This window comes from Mercenaria mercenaria, chromosome 17 (genome assembly GCF_021730395.1).
Source record: "Mercenaria mercenaria strain notata chromosome 17, MADL_Memer_1, whole genome shotgun sequence".
Taxonomy (NCBI): Eukaryota; Metazoa; Mollusca; class Bivalvia; order Venerida; family Veneridae; genus Mercenaria; species Mercenaria mercenaria.
In genome coordinates, this window is record NC_069377.1 from 69,416,567 (window position 1) to 69,434,105 (window position 17,539).

At 36.1% G+C, this 17,539-nt stretch overlaps 1 protein-coding gene across 1 annotated transcript; it reads left to right on the forward strand.

Annotated features, from left to right (window-relative positions):
- The first annotated feature begins 5,541 nt into the window (after window positions 1-5,541).
- LOC128550139 (dynein axonemal intermediate chain 7-like) lies at window positions 5,542-14,927 on the forward strand. The gene is made up of 4 exons (XM_053528552.1): window positions 5,542-5,642; window positions 10,415-10,567; window positions 11,011-11,112; window positions 13,826-14,927. Exons 2-4 carry the CDS (start codon window positions 10,448-10,450, stop codon window positions 13,961-13,963), a joined length of 360 nt encoding a protein of 119 aa, XP_053384527.1. The 5' UTR covers window positions 5,542-5,642; window positions 10,415-10,447; the 3' UTR covers window positions 13,964-14,927.
- Window positions 14,928-17,539: the final 2,612 nt, after the last annotated feature.

Here is a 17,539-nt window from a genome sequence, read left to right on the forward strand (position 1 = left end):
ATCTTTTCTCCAAATGTTTTTGATTTAGTGTTATTTAAATTGGAAAGCATTTGTTTATCACATTCACTTTTACTTAGTCCTGAGTCGTAGCAAAAGTCATGATTCATACATACTGCATCTAGTTCGTTGACAGGAGGTCCGTTATCTAAAGGATTTCCTGGTCCACAATAGTTATATCCTGGAAGTGTTAAACCTTTTTTAGGTAATAAAGGTAACATTGCTTTATGAATATCTAAATTACCTGCTTTGATAGTACTTTTAACAAATTTTGCTTTCATTTTCCCACAAGACGAACAGGTAGCTTTTATCATTTTTCTCCCATTTTTTGTTATAACATAATGGGGGTTTATATTATCAGTAAATCTTTTTTCTTTCAAACAATATATTTTATTTTGTAAACTCATTTATATCATATGTATTTAAAACTTCTTAGTTGGTTTTAACTGGGTTTAAAACCTGTGGATTTTAAATTGTCCGGCATTGACCAGTCCTGACCAAGGGTCAAAAGGTCAAATGGGGTCAGATTGGCTCAGAACAAACAATTCTTATACTACTAATCAATAATCTTATTTCTTGTACCTTTTTGTTCCATATTCTCTTTTTCTTTTTCCTGCCTCCGTTTTTCTCCTTGTTTTCTTTGTTTGACTAGCGACACAGGGTGTGTTGTCTGCAAAATTATATATTAAAAGTACGAAAAAACATGTCATTTATAAACATTACGTATCACAAATAGACCGTAAGGAAACAGCCACTGAATCTTTATCATAATACAATAAAAATTCTACAATCAATGACCACATGCTCTTCCTTTTCCTGTTTTGTTTTCACTTTTTTGTCTCCCATTATCCTCGTTTTCTTTGTTCAGCAAGCGAGGTGTTTGCTGTCTGCAATGTCTTGTTAAAGTACAAAATACAGACATTTATCTTAAAATTTATTGCATTTCGTAATGTGTCTATAAGAAATCGGTCAGTGAATCTTTATTCACAATGTATGTATCATAAAAAATTGTCGAGTCTGTTTTTTTTTTTTTTATTTGGCTTAATGCAGATTTTCAACAGCACATTTATTTCATACGGTGTTCCGTTTGGACAATCGTGACTTTTTATTTAATACTAAACCGCGATGCATGATGGTACGATGACAAAAACGCGATGGCGCGATGATGAACGATGGTACGATGTTGAAAACACGATGGCATGATGATGAAATCGCGATAGTGCGATGGTACGATGGTAAAATCTCGATGTAATATTGCGTTTTCATCATCGTACCATCGCATTTTCACCATCGGGTCATCGCGTTTTCATCATCGTAGCATCGCATTTTCCCATCGTACCATCGCGTTATCACCATCGTACCATCGCCTTCCGGTGGTCATGCGCAGCGGTATTGTATATGTGTCAGTAAAATGCAGGCTTGATACAATCACATTTTCACACTGCACTATGTACCTTCTACATCCTAACAAGAATAAGCCGAGTTTGAATAATACCATGTGACTATTACACCCAACTTTTTAATTACTTTCATGCATACATAAAATACAAAGGACGTGGCCTTTAAGATTTTAATTTTAATGAACTGAGCACTGAACATTTTGCATCACAGCAGAATCTAAATGGTTAATTTTTTCTCACAAAATACATCGAGATACATTTATCTATTGTTAACAAAAATACAAGTGTACGGGACTACGCATTTCTAACCGGAAGGCGATGGTACGATGCTGAAATAGTCAAAATAATTCGACGTTCAGATTGTTTGATAATCTATATTGCCCATATGAAAAACAGTATCTTAATATTTCCTAGAATCGCGTCAAGTTGGACTAGATGGTGAAACCACGATGGTACGATGATGATAACGCAATAGCACGATGGTGAAAATTCGATGGTACGATGGTGAAAACGCGATAGCACGATGATGAAAACGCGATGGTACGATGTTAAAAACTCGATATTACATCGACATTTCACCATCGTACCATCGCGATTTCATCATCGTACCATCGTTGTTTCATCATCGTGCCATCGCTTGTTCGTCATCATACCATCGTGCATCGCGGTTTAGTATTAAATAAAACGTCACAATTGTCCAAATGGAACAAGTAATTTCAACTATGTAAACTTACCTACCCAGTGTCCCTGGATTCTTTGTACCAGTACAAACCTGTTCTCTGCAAGTAACTGCCAGCTTCCCAACATGGATCAGAGGTGAACGACAACAAACATTGAATAAAGTTTCAAAAAATTCTATTAACAAAACAGTTATTACAATACATCCAGTTTGATGCCATTTCAAATACTAGTATATTTCATTCAAGGATCTATGTGCACCGACGTATGAACACGTTTGCCAATGTCTCTTTGTTTGTTTGTTTTGGGTTTAACGCCTTTTTTTCAACAGTATGTCTGTCATGTAACGGCGGTCAGTTAACCTAACCAGTGTTTTTGTTGGGTTTAACGTCGCACCGACACAATTTTAGGTCATATGGCGACTTTCCAGCTTTAATGGTGGAGGAAGACCCCAGGTGCCCCTCCGTACATAATTTCATCACGAGCGGGCACCTGGGTAGAACCACCGACCTTCCGTAAGCCAGCTGGATGGCTTCCTCACGTGAAGAATTCTACGCCTCAAATGAGGTTTCGAACCCACATCGATGAGGGGCAAATGGTTTGAAGTCAACGACTCTAACCACTCGGCCACGGAGGCCCCCCCTAACCAGTGTTCCTGGATTCTGTGTAACAGTATTTACTACTATGCCCAGGTTACTCTGTTAGATTTTAAAATTCACTAAACTACAAGGAACACAAAAGCGGTTTACCGGGTTCAAGATGTATTTTATTATTTTCACATGGATCGCTTTACATCATAGACAAAATACATCAGTAACAGTTTATACATTTTCAGTTCACAATATTCAAACAACTAAGCCATAATTATAACCTACAGAAAATAAAGCCCTATACCTAACGAAGCTAACTAATTTTAAATAATTTTGTCTTTAAATTTAGATCCCGGTCCAAGAGGAAAAAATATACCCAAAGACAGTAAGGGGAAAATGGCTAGGCTCTGACTAAAGGTAGAAGTTACCTGTCGAGAGTCTGTGAACACTAGCACAGAGACTGCCAAAATCAGGGCTTATATACCCTCGCATTGATAAAACGCATGAAAAACCCATGCAGAAAAATTGCAGTACACATGGAGTGTTCAATAAATTCATAAAAGTGAAATTGTTACCTGTATCATTAACAATACATGAAGAATGGTCAAGCTTATGTAAACATTTGTAGCAACCCTTACATGACAGTATGCTAAAGTTACACCTGAGTGATTTCAATATCATAAGTATAGCAAGTACATGATAGTGTAAACCTATTACCCAAAATAAGATTGTATAAATTTAAGTAGAACGAATACTGTAATTAGCAAAATGCACTAATATCTATAATAAAGTTATAAGCAAAATTACATTTGAAAGTGCACATGCTTATTTAACTTAACAGTGTTTCAATAATATTAAGACTATTACAAGGTTCAGAATACCGACTGCTAGCTATACAACAAACTTTCACTGTTGTTTTAAACAGTATATATTAGGATATATGTGTAAGATAAGGCTAGAAAAAGTCATTCCTGCCACACTCCACCTTCCCTAAAAAAACAGAATTACAGATTTTGCGATAAATGTTACAAAAAAAGGCAGGAATGTAAACAAATTAGATGTAATTTTTACTCGAAACTGCAAAATTTTAGTTAAAATGAATGAATGAATGAGTTGGGTTTTACGGCGAATCGACACAAAAAGGTCATATATCGCCGAGAAAACAAGTTAAATGAATTACGTTAATTGTAAAGCTTCTATAAAACTATTAAAGTAAAAAGGTATATACATATATAGCGTAAAAAGACAATTGCAAGCATAAAAATGTAAAACATGTAAGTAAAAATCAAATAAAGTTCAGATTTTATGATATATGCCTATTTGTTTCAAAAATTGCAAAATTTTGTCGGCAGGAACTTGATCAAACAACCCTTTTAACGATTCTACATTATAGTATGAATTGCGCTGTTGATCGAAGTCAACACAGTTGATTAAAATATGTTTAATAGAAGCGGTGTTTGACATGGTACACACTCAGATTGATTTTTCATTGTTCAAAAGATACGAATGAGTTAAACCCAGTTTTTTGACCATGCATGGAGGGATTTTAATGTAACAATCACAATCATGAGACAGAATGTCATGCGCAAGAACCTAGAATAATATTACTTCCCTTTGTTGTTACTATAAATAGCTTATATTGTAACTTTTTTATTACTGGTCATACGGAATAATCAAGACCACTTTCCTGTAGTACAACGTGCATGTTACATCCAATTTTGAGGTGTATTTTGACCTATCTCTACTGGTAAGGATTTTTATGCGGACTTAGATTTTTTTTTTAAGATTTACTTCCTTTTGTTGTTACTATAAATAACTTATATTGTACATTTTTGCAATCATTTTTTTATTTGGCATATATGTTTGCCACAATGAGACAGAGTGTCATGTGCAACTCCCAGTCCTTTTGACAGCTGGCGGGCTCGACATGTTGCCTGTGGGCATCTAGTTTCTAATAGTTGTTGTTGTTTTTGTGTGCTTACAATAAACACTTGTTGGTATACATATTCTTTACATTAAAAAACATACATGCATAGCACACATGTTGGAGGTTCATTGTTTTTATGCCCCCGAAGGGAGGCATATAGTTTTTGAACCGTCTGTCGGTCTGTCGGTCTGTCAGTGTGTCCGCAATTTTCGTGTCCGGTCCATATCTTTGTCATCGATGGATGGATTTTCAAATAACTTGGCATGAATGTGTACCACAGTAAGACGACGTGTTGCGCGAAAGACCCAGGTCCGTAGCTCAAAGGTCAAGGTCACACTTAGACGTTAAAGGTCATTTTTCATGATGTGCATTCGTGTCCGGTCCACATCTTTGTCATCGATGGATGGATTTTCAAATAACTTGGCATGAATGTGTACCACAGTAAGACGACGTGTCGCGTGAAAGACCCAGGTCCGTAGCTCAAAGGTCAAGGTCACACTTAGACGTTAAAGGTCATTTTTCATGATGTGCATTCGTGTCCGGTCCATATCTTTGTCATCCATGGATGGATTTTCAAATAACTTGGCATGAATGTGTACCACAGTAAGACGACGTGTCGCATGCAAGACCCAGGTCCGTAGCTCAAAGGTCAAGATCACACTTAGACGTTAAAGGTCATATTTCATGATAGTGCATTGATGGGCATGTCTGCTCCATATCTTTGTCATTCATGCATGGATTTTAAAATTATTGGGCATGAATGTGTACCACAGTAAGACGACATGTCGCCACAAGACCCAGGTCCGTAGGTCAAAGGTCCTAAACTCTAACATCGGCCATAACTGTTCATTCAAAGTGCCATTGGGGGCATGTGTCATCCTATGGAGACAGCTCTTGTACTAATATCTGTACTGATATCTCATTTTTATCTTCAGAACTAGTGAATTTATATCTGTTTATACATGGATAGTTTTAAAGAACTTTTCATAGATTATAAGCTTACCTCTGTGTCACTAGGATGAAATATTGGACAGTCGACCTTTAGATAAGGTAAGGCCTGTCTTGCTTGTCCTGTAACAGGTCCTCACTTAACGTATTAGATTATTTATCCTTTGCAACTCTGTCTTAGTTATACCTCAGTGAAATTATAGTACTCTACAGTTGGCCAGTCTTGTTTCTGCTTTTCTCCTACATTACCAGATCTAGGAGGGGTATTTAGGGGCAGATAAAATTGTTTACTATGTACTAAATATATTTACCACTGAGTGAACACTATATCCAATATTGTGCCACTCGTGAAAATGTAAATTATAGTGTTCATGAGTGAAACATATATGGATCTTACACTGAACAAATTCTCTTCATTTTATGTATTTTCAATGCCTTTAACCAAAATTTACGCATGCCTTGTCACATGCATTGCGCCATCATGTCGCAATGTTGTAATGTCACTATATCTATGTTAAAAAAACTCAAATTGTTCTTTGAAGTTTCCAGATTTATTATACATCTTATTACTCTGGCATGTATACTTGGGTGATCGTGTAGTCATTTATATACATCTATATCTTCATTGAATTAAATTCTATATTTTGCAAAGAATTTTTAATTACAAATATATTTCAAATTCATATTCCTTTGCATTCAAGTGTAGTTCCGTACTCTTGGTCAGTCAAAAATAAAAATAATATATTTACTGCTTTGAAACAGTGAAAATCCTGATTTCATTTCACTGATGTATTCCAGTAATTCACTGAAAAGCATAAACTAATAAAGAATATCGTGTACTGTGAAATCATTCAAGATCATTGGCATTAAATTGTTGGTTGTCTGCAATGTCTGTTTTGTGAGCACATGAATGAGTGTATGGATTTAGTAGCTTATAAAATTCATAACTTTATCATGACATCAGGGGTTCTAATGACCCATCAGAGAGCTGCATTTTCAAGTACCTGTCAGTTTCCACTTGGGTAAAACGAAGTATTTTTACAATGAAAATATAATTACTTTAAAAATGAATTTCTCAATATTTCAGTTTTGACTGCACATGCCCCAAATGATGCTACATACTACAAATATTCGAAGTTTCTTTGAAATATTATATGGATTTAATACTTTGATTTTACATTTAGTTTAAAATTTGAGGTTTTACACAAGGAGTCTATGATAAAGTCCAAGTAAAATGTAACCATTACTCAAGTGAAATTAGTATCATTCCGCAATGTCTCAGACATGTTAAAATTATGAATTAACAGTAATTTCCTTTGTTGAGATTTCATGTCATAGAATGGCACAATATCAATATCAGTGAAATTCAGTCTGTTCTAAAATGATAGTTTTATAGTGAAACAAAATTTGAGGAATGCAAAATAAGGTAGTTTGGGAAAACAAAAAAAACAATGCATTCTTTCACACAGGAGGTCAATTTCGACGATGACTGGTTTGTCCAGGGAGTACATTTTGTATGCTAGACCTTTCATTGACAAGGATTAGTACAAAATAGAAGTGAGGTTTACTGTTGCTCCAGCCTCCCCAAAATGCTGCATCTTCTTAATTATTGTGTTACCTGTTCGGTTCGAGGATCTAATTGATATCCTGTTCAGCAACAGGGATTTTTAGCATGGCTAAAATAAATCTACTCTAAACCAATCAGATATAGAAATAATGAAACAAAAAAATCTTGAGAATAAAACTATTTTTTATATGTTTGTTTACAACTTGTATTAACAACATTCAAGATCACCCTGGTTGTTTCATTTTAGATCTTAGAAAAGCACTACTGTAACAAATATGTGGTTTTATCTTTTTTAAAGTCTTCAGTATCATTTCTCAGCTTCAAGGACCAAGGCTATAAGACTGTAGTTTGGAAACAAGTTTCAGCTTTAAGGACAAAGGCTGTAAGACTGTAGTTTGGAAACAAGTCTCTATGCCAAGGACCGAGACTGTAAGACTGTAGTTAGGAAACAAGTCTCTATGCCAAGGACCGAGACTGTAAGACTGTAGTTTGGAAACAAGTCTTAGCGTCAAGGACAAAGGCTGTAAAACTGTAGTTTGGAAATAAGTCTCAGCCTCAAGGACATAGACTGTAAGACTGTAGTTTGGAAACAAGTCTCAGTCTCAAGGACCGACGCTGTAAGACTGTAGTTTTGAAGCAAATCTCAGCCTCAAGGACCGAGGTTATAAGACTGTAGTTTGGAAACGAGTCTTAGCGTCAAGGACAAAGGCTGTAAAACTGTAGTTTAGAAATAAGTCTCAGCCTCAAGGACATAGACTGTAAGACTGTAGTTTGGAAACAAGTCTCAGCCTCAAGGACCCGGGTTATAAGACTGTAGTTTCGAAACAAGTCTCTGCCTCAAGGACCAAGGCTGTAAGACTGTAGTTTGGAAACAAGTCTCAGCCTCAAGGATATAGGCTGTAAGACTGTAGTTTGGAAACAAGTCTCATACTCAAGGACAGAGGCTGTAAGACTAGTTTGGAAACACGTCTCATCCCCAAGGACCAAGGCTGCAAGACTGTAGTTTGGAAACAAGTCTCAGCCTCAAGGCTGAAGCAGTAAGACTGTAGTTTGGAAACAAGTCTCAGCCTCAAGGACAGAGGCTGTAAGACTGTAGTTTGGAAACACCTCTCAGGACCAAGGCTGTAAGACTGTAGTTTGGAAACAAGTCTCAGCCTCAAGGCTGAAGCTGTAAGACTGTAGTTTGGAAACAAGTCTCAGCCTCAAGGACCGAGGCTATAAGACTGTAGTTTGGAAACAAGTCTCAGCTTCAAGGACCGAGGCTATAAGACTGTAGTTTGGAAACAAGTCTCAGCCTAATGGACAGAGGCTGTAAGACTGTAGTTTGGAACCAAGTCTCAGTCTCAGGCATCTGATTGGCTGTTTCGGAACTTAAAATTCAGATTAACTAATTGCATTCTTAAAAAGACCCAAAACTTAGTTTTGTAATATTGGAATGAGAATTCAAAGCTGCAATAAATTTAAAGATGAATCTTTTCTCTATAGGGAGCTTGGAATTTTATCATTTAATTGTACATTAGGCACAGTATTGATATCGTATCTTATAAAGAAAAAAGTTCAGTGTAGAAAGTTTTGTCTTTTTGAATGCAACACAGAATAGGAGATGACAAGATATACTTCGTAATTAATAATTTCACAACAGTAGTTCTAAGTTACATTTTCATTTCAGTACTCCATTGTGAATTTTTTGCCAGCTGCAATTTTCATAAAAAGTAGTTTCATTTTCCTGAATAATGTTGTCTTAAAGCTAGTAGATTTTCAAAATTGTCATATGGGCAAAAAAAGCATTTTTAGGTCACCTGAGCAATGCTCAGGTGAGTTTTTGTGATCGCGCGATGTCCAGCGTCTGTCTGTCGTCTGTCAACATTTAGTTTGTGTATGCACTAGAGGCTGTATTTTTCAATTGATCTTCATGAAATTTGGTCAGAATGATTGCCTTGATGAAATCTTCTAGGCCGAGTTCGAAAAATGGGTCATCTGGGGTCAAACACTAGGTCACTAGGTCAGATCAAAGAAAAACCTCGTGTATGCGATAGAGGCTGTATTTTTCAATTGATCTTCATGAAATTTGGTCAGAATGATTGCCTTGATGAAAACTAGGTCAAGTTCGAATATGGGTCATCTGGGGTCAAAAAGTAGGTCACTAGGTCAAATCAAAGAAAAACCTTGTGTATGCGATAGAGGCTGTATTTCCCAATTGATCTTGGACTTTGGTCAGAATGATTGCCTTGATGAAATCTAGGTCGAGTTCGAATATGGGTCATCTTGGGTCAAAAAGTAGTTCACTAGGTCAAATCAAAGAAAAACATTGTGTATGCGATAGAGGCTGTATTTTTCAATTGATCTTCATGAAGTTTAGTCAGAATGATTGCCTTGATGAAATCTAGGTCAAGTTCGAATATTGGTCATCTGGGGTCAAAAACTAGGTCAAATCAAAGAAAAACATTGTGTATGCGATAGAGGCTGTATTTTTCAAGTGATCTTCATAAGATTTGGTCAGAATGATTGCCTTGATGAAATCTAGGTTGAATTCAAATATGGGTTATCTTGGGTTAAAAAGTAGATCTCTAGGTCAAATCAAAGAAAAACCTTGTTTATGCAATAGAGGCTGTATTTTTCAATTGATCTTCATGAAATTTGGTCAGAATAATTGTCTTGATGAAATCTAGGGCAAGTTTGAATATCGGTCAACTGGGGTCAAGAAGTAGGTCACTAGGTCAAATCAAAGAAAAACCTTTTATATGTGATAGAAGCTGTACTTTTCAATTGATCTTCATGAAATTTGGTCAGAATGATTGCCTTGATGAAATCTAGGTCAAATTCGAATATGTGTCATCTGGGGTTAAAAAGTAGGTCACTAGGTCAAATCAAAGAAAAACCTTGTGTTTGTGATAGAGGCTGTATTTTTCAATTGATCTTCATTAAATCAGGTCAGAATGATTGCCTTGATGAAATTTAGGCCATATTTGAATATGGGTCATCTGGGGTCAAAACTAGGTCACTAGGTCATATCAAAGAAAAGACTTGTTTAAACTCAAGAGACCACATTTTTGGTCCAATCCTAATGAAAATTGGCCAGAATATTTCTTTCCATAAAATCACTAGGTCAAACATGTTTACACTATTATGGTGTGTTTCTCAGGTGAGCGACCTAGGGCCATCTTGGCCCTCTTGTTTATTGAAGGACCAAAAAATTGGGAATTTCATGTTATTGGAGTCGGATTTTGTGTGAATCAGTGCAGCCTAAACATTCACAGAAATTAGTTTCTGACTTATAATGATTTCCATGTATTATTGAATATTTTAGCATCCAGTGATTGAGGAATGGTGTTATGAGCAGATGGCTCTTGTTGCCTCGGCGTTCGCATTCTCATGGTCCAAGTGGAACAGTGATACACAGGATAAAGAGAAGATTCTGTTCCAGGGATCCGAGACTTTACAAGATGAGCCTTTGCTAGAGGTAAGTTTATTATCTTTTAGTTAAAAAAACGTGATATCGTGAAATTATTTGATTTTGAATTGCTATCTGCTAGGGATATTATTTTTTTATCTCAATTTTCAAACATTAAACAAATGGAAATTTGTTTTTGGTGGCATTTAATTGAATACCAACAATTTTAAAGTAGCTGGTAAGAATGCCTACAAAAAATCTAATTTAGTTTTTGGTTTGCTTAAATTATATTGTCAGACAAAGTATTTTTACTTGTAAGAAAGTAAGAATAAGTTGATCTGTAAGTGAATTTTTGTTTGAAATAAAAATATGGAACTTGATATATAAAAGATTCATAACAGTATCTAAGGATCTAGGTAAAACTTCCATTCCTCATGATATTGTTAGAGCTACAAAAATATTTTATATGTGTATAATGCATATATTTAAAATTTTAACAATAAAATTGATAGGAGGACTGGTCTTTGTTCCTGATGACAAAGAGGAGAAGTATGAAGCTGAAGATGACAGAGTTTGATGAAACTTACAGTGAGGAGCATGCCGAGGGCACTGATGTATGTATATACCAAACATGTGATAACTGTGCTCATACCAGTCTTATCACATATGCAAATAAAATATACAAATGTTATTTATAAGAATGCACTTAAATGTAGAAATAATGCCAATTACTGCTCTGCTATTTTTCAGATCACATTTAATTCAGGTGTTATAAACTGGTTATTACACACAATTTACCAGATAGACATTTCCACAAATATATCATTGTTTTTAGCTCACATGTCACAAAGTGACAGTGTGAGCTTTTGTGATCGTGCAGCGTCCGTCGTCCGTCCGTGCGTCCGTGCGTAAACTTTTGCTTGTGACCTCTAGAGGTCACATTTTTCATGGGATCTTTATGAAAGTTGGTCAGAATGTTCATCTTGATGATATCTAGGTCAAGTTAGAAACTGGGTCACGTGCGGTCCAAAACTAGGTCATTAGGTCTAAAAATAGAAAAACCTTGTGACCTCCCTAGAGGCCGTATTTTTCAATGGATCTTCATGAAAATTGGTCAGAATGTTCATCTTGATGATATCTAGGTCAAGTTCGAAACTGGGTCACGTGCCTTCAAAAACTAGGTCAGTAGGTCAAATAATAGAAAAACCTTGTGACCTCTCTAGAGGCCATAATTTTCATGGGATCTGTATGAAAGTTGGTCTGAATATTCATCTTGATGATATCTAGGTCAAGTTCAAAACTGGGTCAGCTGCGGGCAAAAACTAGGTCATTAGGTCTAAAAATAGAAAAACCTTGTGACCTCTGTAGAGGTCATACTTTTGAATGGATCTTCATGAAAATTGGTCAGAATGTTCACCTTGATGATATCTAGGTCAAGTTTGAAACTGGGTCACGTGCCATCAATAACTAGGTCAGTAGGTCAAATAATAAAAAAACCTTGTGACCTCTCTAGAAGCCATATTTTTCATGGGATCTTTATGAAAGTTGGTCAGAATGTTCATCTTGATGATATCTAGGTCAGATTCGAAACTGGGTCACGTGCGGTCAAAAACTAGGTCAGAAGGTCTAAAAATAGAAAAACCTTGTGACCTCTCTAGAGGCCATATTTTTCACATGATCTTCATGAAAATTGGTCAGAATGTTCATCTTGATGATATCTAGGTCAAGTTCGAAACTGGGTCACGTGCCTTCAAAAACTAGGTCAGTAGGTCAAATAATAGAAAAACCTTGTGACCTCTCTAGAGGCCATACCTTTGAATGGATCTTCATGAAAATTGGTCAGAATGTTCATCTTGATGATGTCTAGGTCAGGTTCGAAACTGGGTCACGTGCCATCAATAACTAGGTCAGTAGGTCAAATAATGAAAAAACATTGTGACCTCTCTAGAGGCCATATTTTTCATGGGATCTGTATGAAAGTTGGTCTGAATGTTCATCTTGATGATATCTAGATCAATTTTGAAACTGGGTCAGCTGCAGTCAAAAACTAGGTCATTAGGTCTAAAAATAGAAAAAGCTTGTGACCTCTCTAGAGGCCATACTTTTGAGTGGATCTTCATGAAAATTGGTCAGAATGTTCATCTTGATGATAAATAGGTCAAGTTTGAAACTGGGTCACGTGCCATCAATAACTAGGTCAGTAGGTCAAATAATGAAAAAACCTTGTGACCTCTCTAGAGGCCATATTTTTCATGGGATCTGTATGAAAGTTGGTCTGAATGTTCATCTTGATGATATCTAGGTCAGATTCAAAACTGGGTCACATGAGCTCAAAAACTAGGTCACTATGTCAAATAATAGAAAAAAAACGACGTCATACTCAGTTCAAAACTGGGTCATGTTGGGACAGGTGAGCGATTCAGGACCATCATGGTCCTCTTGTTTTATTGTATGGATAATGCATGTTTTTCTTGTTATAACATCTGCAGAATCCCGAGGGACTGGTTGGTGCCCGAGCCCAGTAGGCCGAGGGTACCAACGTATTCATAGGGATTCTAAAGATGTTATATCACGAAATGAACATGCGCTAACGCTGTTCTAGCATAAAACCTGTAAAAACTAATAAACTAATGTATTATCCTGCAACATCATGAAATTTCTATGAAATGCACAGGAATGTCTGCTTTGTTTTTTTCACATTGATAAAATTTCTTTTTGAAATATCAGTTCCGGGGCCGTATTGCGTTTACACTTTGCCACTAAACGCGCATGTATAAAAAGGTGTTTTAACGGCAAATATTGTTGTGGAGATAGAGCATAGTATTTTTCAAAAGACTCAGATCTCAGATTATCTTTATTTAACATAATTGAGCCACGCCATGAGAAAACCAACATAGTGGCTTTGCGACCAGCATGGATCCAGACCAGCCTGCGCATTCGGGCAGTCTGGTCAGGATCCATGCTGTTCGCTAACAGTTTCTCTATTTCCAATAGGCTTTGCTGGTCGCAAACCCACTATGTTGGTTTTCTCATGGCACGGCTCATTTATGTATCTACACATATTATAATTATTATTATATAAATGATAAACAACTTGTTCTTTAGCCAGAGTTATATTGAAAATGTCACTTATAATGAACATATTAAGTTAATGAACTTTTTAATCAAATGAAAACACACTTACATGAAATTTGCACGTCAGTGTAATATTGTAAGTAAATGGGAATTGAAAAGATGTATGCAATAATTTGCAATATTGACTTCATCTGATTTTCTGCATGATAAAAAGGTTTAACTCATGATGCTCCTGTATTTTCTCCATTACAGTTCAAGTCGAACCTTTACCATCTATTGATGGATGTGTCTTCTGCCGACGCCAAGGAAAGAATCAAGGACACCAACTTTGAGTTTATCGACTGTGTCCAACAATTACTGTCTGCTACCAAACTGCTTACCTATGCTTAAAACTCTGAACCAATCTGTTGCTGTAAAAAGGAATATTATGTAGAAAAAAGAAATTTTGTAGGCAACATGTATCTGCATAAAATCAAGATACAGTATGTAGTTGTTGAAGGAAAGTTTTTATGTTGCATTTAAAGAGTTACTGAAATGAAAAGACATATTTATGCAAAACAAGGATATTTATTATTACTATATTGAAATACTGTATGAAGATATATGTCAATCCGTCCTGAAACAATACTGTGATATATTATTACTACAATACATTCTTGTAAACGCTTCTGACCCATTTCCATGGGCTCCTGAAGAATACACAGTATGTGCCTATTTCTCACAAATTTGAGCCGTGCCATGGGAAAATCAACATAGTGGCTTTGCGACCAGCATGGATCCAGACCAGCCTGCACATCGGCGCAGTCTGGTCAGGATCCATGCTGTCTGCTAACAGTTTCACCAATTCCAATAGACCTTAAAAGCGAACAGCATGGATCCTGACCAGACTGCGCGGATGCGCAGGCTGGTCTGGATCCATGCTGGTTGCAAAGCCACTATGTTGGTTTTCCCATGGCACGGCTCATTTGTTTTCTTCTGTAAAGGAATATATTAAGAATGCTGCGTAGTTCGCTTCAACATGGAAGGTGACAAATTCGAAAACGTCCATTTACACAGATGTGAAAGGTGTATACAACATGGAGATATAAGAGAAGTGAAAAATGCATGAAAACATTACCAGTGGTCACTTTCAGAGTTTTAACAAATTTGAATACTCCATATTTATTAAAACTATGAAAGAATACATTATAGCTTCTTAAAACTTGTACATCTTTCTGTATCTTTTTACTGCTATGAAACCAAGTGTAGACATTTGCTGTCACCACTTTCTATTATAATTTATTGTGTACTGTTGATTGAAATTTGTCTGTGATACTTATGTATCTTGTTTTTTTAAGTAAATGATGAAAATGTATTAGTATTTTTCCTCCTGACCACCAGAAGATCCAATGTAAATCATTGTACACAAGCCACTGGTTGAAGAAACCACTGCCTCATTTTTATGCCCCTGGCATCTACTGATGCGGGAGGCATATAGTGATTGTACTGTCCGTCCGTTTGTCCGTCCGTACGAGGTTAACCAAATTGGACACGTTTCGTCTATCATAAATACCCCTAACTAGAATGACTTGATACTAATACAGATGTATCCCGTGACCATTCCTCATCTTCAGACATCACCTGACCTCAGTTTGACCTTGAACTTGACCTCGTTTTGGACTTAGGCTGCTTTGTATCCACAAACAAAAGCTGTTCTATTTAGCTAAAAAAACCTGGCCACCAGGGGGCGGGGCTTATTTTCCCTCAACGGTTATATTGTAAATTTCAAAAATCTTTTCTGAAACCAGAGACCTAGAGCTTAAATATTTGGTATGTGGCAGTGTCTAGTGGACTTTTACCAAGATTGTCCCAAATATGATCCCCATCAATATTGGAACCGCCCCATTGTTCCATGAATTTACAGAGGTCTGTTGGAAAAACATAAATGTTCTCTGAAACGGAAAGGTGGCACTATCTAGTGGTCCTTCACCAAGATTGTTGAAATCATGACCCAGAGCTCATTTAAAGCCCCACCTCGGGGTTACTTAGTTTTTATACGAGTTATTATTAATAAGGGTTCACTTGACTGTGACCTTGACCTACTGACCTACTTCAGTTTTTAAGATACAGCCTTGAAATTGAATGACATATACAGTTTTGCACACCGATCTTAACACTGACTTTCAGTGACCATGAATGCGACGTACTGACCTACTTTCAAAATATTTGAGCATCTGTTTGACATTTAAAACATGTAGCTCATATTACTCAGGTGAGCGATCCAGGGTCATCATGACCCTCTTGTTTTGAAATTTGGAACTACACTGAATTTGTAACCTGTTTATTTAGGCCTCATTGGCCCACTGGAGGTCTGACTGGTTAAGATCAATCAATAGCTCATCCAAGTTCCAGTTCCTCCAAGGAGAGTAGAATTCTATTGCGAGGAAGCAGTCCAAGTAAGACTATGAAAGTTCTCTTTGTTTTTCCCATGTGCCCAGTGTCTGTGCCTCAAATAATGCCTGTAGGTCATTCAGGCTTGGATATCAATTTTCCAGAACACAAGTAATCTGGGCAATTTTTAGGATAGACTGAAAGACTGCATAAAGATGCACCTTTCCCTACAGTGTCTGTACAAGGGGAGGGCTATGAAAACATTTACATAAATTTACCTCTTGAAGAAGAAAAACTTCCATTGTGCCCTGTAGTGACAATATTGTGAAACTATTTTTTTTTGGCATGAAACTGTGGTTTTGGCAAGAATGGTTGTTTCTGGGAATGGCACAACCATAAAATAAAAATAAACCAGTCCCTCACAACTACTAATAGCTTTTTAGAAAATGTCTGAAATCACTTTTTCTTCACCTCTGATTCATGTGGAGTAGATGTCAATTATGTGTGGGGAGAAAAGTTAATACTGGTACAGAATCCAGAAACACTACTAGTTATGTAAAACCCCTATTATACAGACAAAGAACAGGAACACAGTTGAAATATGAAAAGATTTAATATTGAACTTACTGTAGCAGCTGTGTATATAAAAATACAAAATAAGCTTACATAGAGGTATTCATTTATCAAATTAGATAATTAAATTAATTTATAAAGTATAGCACACATTTTTATTGTTGCAATTAAAGTACAATGTAAAATAATAAATTTGTTAAAATTCTGATTCCCAAATTCTTAAATGATTTCAAAACTTTAGAGAACTTAACAAAATGTGAAGTTTAGTTCTGTCAGTTTTTTTTAATCAGCATAGGACGTACAATAATCATTTGCAATTTCTTCTGGTACAAAACATTAAATATCACATAGCCTTATTTACCACTATTTGACCATTCACACAATAATATATACCATACAAACTACATGTAGCATAATTTAACCTTTACCCTGCTGAATTTCTAAAATGGAATGGCTCATCATTCAATTTAGACAAAATGGAAGGGGCGGATGTGCAGGCTGATCTTGGTCTGCACTGGTCGCAAAGGCAGAACTTGCAGTCAGCAGGCTAAAGGTTAAGTATATAACAAAGCACCCTGTATTCACGGGTAAGCTATCACAGTGAATGAAGCACTTGAATGCATGTAACAGTGTAACTGCAAGAAAACTGAAGTTCGCTTGTAGTACAGAGGCTGTTGCTCTGCAGAAATTTATTTACAAAGAAAATGTTCTACATGGTTAGAGAGTATCTGCCTTAAATGGGAGGTATTTTTTCATCGTATGGTGTCATTAACATAGACTAGACTGTCAAAATTTCATAATTATCTAAACAATTACAGGGATATAGAATCTGATTGATGTAACATAAAGTACCTTTTTTAAGTATGAAAATTGCAACGTAAGATTTCTTTTTGCTTTGATCAAAATATGCATTTTAGTATACTAGTTAAACAGTTTAACATCTCTGTTGTAGGATGAGACTTCAACTTTGTAGGTACCAGGAAAGCAAATTTTCTATTGAACAAGAGACTTTCTTTACGAAAA

What these genes read in the sequence shown, in the direction of transcription:
- LOC128550139 (XM_053528552.1), top strand. Translation starts at nt 10,448, where the DNA reads ATGGCTCTTGTTGCCTCGGCGTTCGCATTCTCATGGTCCAAGTGGAAC. An exon ending in AAGATGAGCCTTTGCTAGAG is followed by an intron (nt 10,568 to 11,010) that starts GTAAGTTTATTA and finishes TAAAATTGATAG; the next exon opens with GAGGACTGGTCTTTGTTCCT. An exon ending in AGCATGCCGAGGGCACTGAT is followed by an intron (nt 11,113 to 13,825) that starts GTATGTATATAC and finishes TCTCCATTACAG; the next exon opens with TTCAAGTCGAACCTTTACCA.